The 6,279-nt window shown below is 68.6% G+C and overlaps 1 protein-coding gene across 1 annotated transcript in view; it reads right to left on the bottom strand.

Annotated features, from left to right (window-relative positions):
- Positions 1–6,279, bottom strand: part of MAN2B1 (mannosidase alpha class 2B member 1) — a 13,194-nt gene that overhangs the window by 1,807 nt on the left and 5,108 nt on the right. The window contains 18 exon segments of the mRNA XM_041486359.1: positions 97–312; positions 385–465; positions 898–985; positions 1,065–1,166; positions 1,245–1,363; positions 1,445–1,562; positions 1,645–1,742; positions 1,917–1,964; positions 1,967–2,089; positions 2,171–2,288; positions 2,371–2,468; positions 2,659–2,883; positions 2,965–3,081; positions 3,161–3,268; positions 3,373–3,482; positions 3,569–3,647; positions 3,738–3,866; positions 4,116–4,391. Of these exon segments, the coding sequence (XP_041342293.1) occupies positions 97–312; positions 385–465; positions 898–985; positions 1,065–1,166; positions 1,245–1,363; positions 1,445–1,562; positions 1,645–1,742; positions 1,917–1,964; positions 1,967–2,089; positions 2,171–2,288; positions 2,371–2,468; positions 2,659–2,883; positions 2,965–3,081; positions 3,161–3,268; positions 3,373–3,482; positions 3,569–3,647; positions 3,738–3,866; positions 4,116–4,391 (2,253 nt within the window).

Genomic DNA, 6,279 nt, shown 5'->3' with positions numbered 1-6,279 from the left:
CCCTACCTGGTGCAGGTGATGCAGGGTGCCCCCCAGCCCCTCCCCGCTCACCTGGCGCAGGCGATGCCCCGTGCCCCCCAGCCCCTCCCCGCTCACCTGGCGCAGGTGAGGCCCCGTGCCCGGTGCCAGCACCAGGGTGGGCGGTGTCACCGTCTCCTGTGCCCGCGGCCGGTGCTGCTCGGCCGCCGCGGCCGCCGTGTCCAGCAGCACCAGGTGCCGGCCCCGCACCACCAGCCCCCGCCCGTCGGCCCCCGGCTCGTCCAGCGGCTCCCGCAGCCCCCGGTTGTCGTCGTTCAGCAGCCGCCGGTGCACCTGCAGGGCGCGGGTGATGGCGCAGGTGTGCCCGGCCTCGGGGTGCCCCCCTGCCAGGTGTGCCCAGCTCACCATCAGCTCCAGGGAGCCGTCCAGGAGGCTGCTGCCGCCCTGCGAGCGATCCGTCAGCACCGTCAGCTGCAGCTTCTCGTCCTGCGCGGGGGGCGCGGGTGTGGGGCGGGGTCCAGGTGTGCCCAGGTGTGCCCTGGCTGGCCCCAGGTGTGCCCAGGTGTGCTCTGCACAGCCCCAGGTGTGCCCTGGCCGGCCCCAGGTGCGCCCAGGTGTGCTCTGCCCAGCCCTAGGTGTGCCCAGGTGTGCTCTGCCCAGCCCTAGGTGTGCCCAGGTGTGCTCTGCACAGCCCCAGGTGTGCCCAGGTGTGCCCTGCCCATCCCCAGCTGTGCCCTGCCCAACCCCAGGTGTTCCCTGCCCAGATCCAGGTGTGCCCAGGTGTGCTCTGCCCAGCCCTACGTGTGCCCTGCCCAGCCCCAGCTGTGCCCAGGTATGCCCTGCCCAGCCCCAGCTGTGCCCAGGTGTACTCAGGTGTTCCCTGCCCAGATCCAGCTGTGCCCAGGTGTGCCCAGGTACCTTGATGAAGATCCGGGTGTTCACAGGGTAGTAATTCCCTGCCACGGGCTCGCTCTGGCTCAGGTTCCAGGTGGGCCGGTAGTCACGCCTGGGGTGGCCCGGGGGGGGGTCACAGGGGTCCCAGCGAGCCCCTGGGGGGGTCCCGGGGGTCCCCTGAGCCCCCTCACCTGCGCTCCAGCACCTGGCGCCCGTTGGAGTCGGTGTAGAAGCGGCCGGCCGTGCGCAGCGGCGTCTCGAAGCGGCTGATCACCTCCTTGCCCAGCCCGTCCCTTGTGGGGGACACGGGCGTGTCACCGGGGGGTCCCCAGAGCAGCTCTGGGGGTCCCCAGCCCCCTCCCCACACTCACGCCACGGGGATGGGCCCCACGGTCCACTCCAGCTCCAGGTAAGGCTGCCCCGGGCGCAGCCGCAGCACCTGCGAGCACCACGCCGAGAAGTTCTGCTGCACCTCCTGCACCAGCGCCGTCTGCGGGGGCACAGGGACGCTCAGTGACGTCTGCAGACCCCCTCCCCAAATCCGAGGGACGCCCCCGGGACCCCCGCCCACCTTGAGCAGGTGCGTGGCCGCGCGTTTGGCCACGGGGATGGGCGTGGAGGCGTTGGGCCGGAAGATGTAAGCACCCGAGGCCTGGGGGCTGAGCCCGTCCCCGGCGCTGGCGTTGTACCTGGGGGGGCCAGGGGAGCTCAGGGGGATCCCCCCCAGCTGGGACCCCTCCCCAGAATCCTCGGGGGTGCCCCCAGACTCACCAGTAGAAGCTCTGGAAGACGGGCAGCGAGATGCCCTTGGCCAGGTTCTGGATCTCCAGCAGGTGCCCCGTGACGGGGTCGAACCGGACCCGCAGGTGCTGGGGAGGGGGGACACAGGTGGGTCACCCCCACCCCCCCAGGCCACCCAGTCACCCCCTAACTGGTTTAACTGGGAGCTGGCACTCAGCCCCCTGCCCAGCCACCCCCCCAAATCCACGTCCCTCCCCAATGTCCCCTCACCTCGATGTCCCCTCACCTCGATGTCCCCTCACCTCGTTCTCAATCTGCGGCTCTGGGTCCCCCGAGGGCCACCTGGGAGGACTCACGCCACGGGGATGGGCCCCACGGTCCACTCCAGCTCCAGGTAAGGCTGCCCCGGGCGCAGCCGCAGCACCTGCGAGCACCACGCCGAGAAGTTCTGCTGCACCTCCTGCACCAGCGCCGTCTGCGGGGGCACAGGGACGCTCAGTGACGTCTGCAGACCCCCTCCCCAAATCCGAGGGACGCCCCCGGGACCCCCGCCCACCTTGAGCAGGTGCGTGGCCGCGCGTTTGGCCACGGGGATGGGCGTGGAGGCGTTGGGCCGGAAGATGTAAGCACCCGAGGCCTGGGGGCTGAGCCCGTCCCCGGCGCTGGCGTTGTACCTGGGGGGGCCAGGGGAGCTCAGGGGGATCCCCCCCAGCTGGGACCCCTCCCCAGAATCCTCGGGGGTGCCCCCAGACTCACCAGTAGAAGCTCTGGAAGACGGGCAGCGAGATGCCCTTGGCCAGGTTCTGGATCTCCAGCAGGTGCCCCGTGACGGGGTCGAACCGGACCCGCAGGTGCTGGGGAGGGGGGACACAGGTGGGTCACCCCCACCCCCCCAGGCCACCCAGTCACCCCCTAACTGGTTTAACTGGGAGCTGGCACTCAGCCCCCTGCCCAGCCACCCCCCCAAATCCACGTCCCTCCCCAATGTCCCCTCACCTCGATGTCCCCTCACCTCGATGTCCCCTCACCTCGATGTCCCCTCACCTCGTTCTCAATCTGCGGCTCTGGGTCCCCCGAGGGCCACCTGGGAGGGTCCCAGGGGGTCCCCGAGGGCCACCTGGAGGGGTCCCAGAGGGTTCCCGGGCTCAGCTGCTTCACCTCAAAGGTGCTGAACCCCAAGGGGGGGGCCCAGGCCTGGAACAGGAGCTCCCACGGGGCCCTCCCGGCGCCGCCCCGCAGCCGCCGGGTCACGCCGGACACCGGGACCACCTGGGGGGGTGACAGGGGCAGGTCAGGGGTGACAGAGGGTGACAAGGGGGTTTGGTGGGTACAGGTGGGCGAGGGGCTCACCTGGCTGGCCACGGGCTGGCCCTGAGGGTCGGTGACAGAGTACGAGGTGGCCCTGACCGGCAGCCGCACGGGCCAGGTCACGCCCCAGGCCAGGGGGTTGTAGAGGATCACGGTGAACTGGGGAGGGGTCACACGGTGCTGTCAGGCCCTGGGGACCCCCGGAACACCCCCAAAAAGCCCCTCCCCAGGTGCTCACGTGAGGGGTGGTCTCGCTGAGGGGGCACACGCTGATGTTGAGGGCGTTGCAGAACACCAGGGGGTCCTTGGTGCCCCCCAGGAGGGACAGGGCGTTGGCCACCAGCACCTGCCAGGGGTGGTTGGAATTTAGGGGAGGGGTCTCCGGGACACCCCAGCCCCACCTTTGTCCTCCAAACCCCACCTGGACCCCCGGGCAGGTGTGGGGCTCACCTGGCAGCTGTCCCAGCCCTTGGCCAGCTGCCGGGCGTAGTCGTCGGCCACGTGCTGCCTCTCGGTGCCGGCCACGGCGTCGTGGTGCTGGGCCACAGCCACGGCCTCACCTTGGCCAGGGGAAAAGAAAAGGGGGTCTCAGAGGGGTCTGGGGGGTCCCCAGGTCCCCTCCAGGTGTCCCCCACCAGGTACTCACGGAGCACCGAGCTGTCCCCAGGGCCGTAGGGACCGTCCCGTGCCGAGGGCCCGGCCAGGGCTTCCAGCTGGCTGCAGATCTGGGGGGTGAAATCGGTGTTTGAGGGGGGTCCCTGGTGCTCGACAGGGGGGTCCCCGAGGCCTGGAGGGGTCCCCCAGGTGTCCCCCACCTGCAGGAAGCCGCTGCTGAGCCGCTCGTAGCCCTTGAAGGCCGGGCGGCTGCTGAAGTAGCCGGTCCAGAACTGATGGGGCCCATCCGAGTAGGGGAAGAAATCGTCCGTCTTCAGGGGCCTGGGGGACACCCCAACCCAGGATCCCATCCCAGGGGACAGGGACACCCAGGAATCCCACCCCAGGGGACAGGGACACTCAGGATCCCATCCCAGGAGGACAGCAACACCCAGGACACCCATCCCAGGGGGACAGGGACACTCGGGACCCCCACCCTAGGGGACAGGGACACTCAAAAATCCCATCCCAGGGGACAAGGACAGACAGGGACCCTCAGGAATCCCATCCCAGGGGACAGGGACCCCCAGGAATCCCACCCCAGGGGACAGGGACACCCAGGACACCCATCCCAGGGGGACAGGGACACTCGGGACCCCCACCCCAGTGGGACAGGCACCTTTGGGAACCCCCCCCCGGGGGTCCCAGCCCCCCTGTCCCCCTGGCAGGACCTGGGTGGCCGCTGCCTGCAGGAAGGAGGTGACCACGGCGTCCACGTTGCGCTCGGGGCCGTCCCCGTCCACCACGGGGGGGTCGGTGCAGAGCTGGTCCCAGCACAGCCCCGCGGGGGGGTTGTACATGTTGGGCAGGATCCCTGGGGACAGCGCTGTCACCTCCCCGGCCACCACGGGCGGGGGGACAGGGAACACGGCTGGGGACACGGCTGGGGATGGGGGACATGGCCAGGGGGGACAGGGGACACGGCTGGGGACATGGCTGGGGACGGGGGACACAGCTGGGGACAGGGGACACGGCCAGGGGGGACAGGGGACACGGCTGGGGACATGGCTGGGGACAGGGGACACTGCTGGGGACAGGGGACATGGCCAGGGGGGACAGGGGACACAGCTAGGGACACTGCTGGGGACAGGGCTGGGGATGGGGCAAAAAGGGAGAAATGGGAAGGGGACACCCATGGGGACAGGACAGAAGGGTTGGGGACACTGGGAGTGACATGGATGAGGACAGGAAGGAGGGGTTGGGGACACAATGGGGACACTGGGAGTGACAGGGATGGGAGGGGTTGGGGACACTGGGAGTGACAGGGATGGGAGGGGTTGGGGACACTGGGAGTGACAGGGATGGGGACAAGTGAGAGGGGCTGGGGTCAGTCCTGGGAGGGGACAAGGGACAAAGCCTTGGGAAGGGAGGGGACAGGAGGGGAGGGGACAGGGGCAGTTCGGGGGTCCCAGGGGGCCCTGTCAGAGGGGACGGGGGCGNGGGGGGCAATGGGGGGGCACGGGGGTCATAGGGGTCCCCAAATCCCCACAAAGAGCCCGTCGTAGCCCAACTGGGGGGCACGGGGGTCAGGGGGTCCCCAAAGCCCCACAAAGAGCCCAACGGGGGGGCACGGGGGGCACTGGAGTCAGGGGGGTCCCCAAATCCCCACAAAGGGCCCATCACAGCCCATCTGGGGGGCACAGGGGGTCGTTGGGAATGCGAAGGTGGAGTTTGGGGGTGCTGAGAAGGTTGGGAGTGCCAGGGAAGGTTTTGGGGTGCAGGGGAGGGTTTGGGGATCCCAAGGGTGATTTGGGGATGCAGGAGAAGGCCTGGGGTGTACGGGAAGATTTGGGAAACTCCGGGGATGGAGGAAAAGGTTTGGGGATGCAGGAGAAAGTTTGGGGATGCAGGAGGAGGTTTGGAAAGCTCTGGGGATGCAGGAAAAGGTTTGGGGATGCTCAGGAAGCTCCAGGGATGCAGGAGAAGGTTTGGGGATGTCCCGGGGAGGTTTGGAATGCCCAGGAAACTCCAGGGATGCAGGGGAAGGTTTGGGAAGCTTTGGGGAGGCAGGAGAAGGTTTGGGGAGGCAGGAGAAGGTTTGGGGATGCTCAGGAAGCTCCGGGGATGCACGAGAAGGTTTGGGAAGCTCTGGGGAGGTTTGGGGATGCAGGAGAAGGTTTGGGAAGCTCTGGGGATGCCCAGGAAGCTCCGGGGATGCACGAGAAGGTTTGGGAAGCTCTGGGGATGCAGGGGAAGGTTTGGGGATACCCTGGGGAGGTTTGGGGATGCTCAGGAAGCTCTGGGGATGCAGGGGAAGGTTGACATGGCCAGGGGGGACAGGGGACACAGCTAGGGACACTGCTGGGGACAGGGCTGGGGATGGGGCAAAAAGGGAGAAATGGGAAGGGGACACCCATGGGGACAGGACAGAAGGGTTGGGGACACTGGGAGTGACATGGATGAGGACAGGAAGGAGGGGTTGGGGACACAATGGGGACACTGGGAGTGACAGGGATGGGAGGGGTTGGGGACACTGGGAGTGACAGGGATGGGGACAAGTGAGAGGGGCTGGGGTCAGTCCTGGGAGGGGACAAGGGACAAAGCCTTGGGAAGGGAGGGGACAGGAGGGGAGGGGACAGGGGCAGTTTGGGGGTCCCAGGGGTCACTGTCAGAGGGGACAGGGGCACTTTTGGGGGTCCTGGCATGGGGGGGACAGGCCAGTTTGGGGGTCCCAGGGGGACAAGGACAGTTTGAGCCCTCCTT

This window comes from Pyrgilauda ruficollis, unplaced genomic scaffold (assembly GCF_017590135.1).
Source record: "Pyrgilauda ruficollis isolate IOZ18807 unplaced genomic scaffold, ASM1759013v1 scaffold753, whole genome shotgun sequence".
Taxonomy (NCBI): domain Eukaryota; kingdom Metazoa; phylum Chordata; class Aves; order Passeriformes; family Passeridae; genus Pyrgilauda; species Pyrgilauda ruficollis.
The sequence above is the reverse complement of the archived record's forward strand: the minus strand, read 5'-3'. Positions and strand labels throughout refer to the sequence as shown.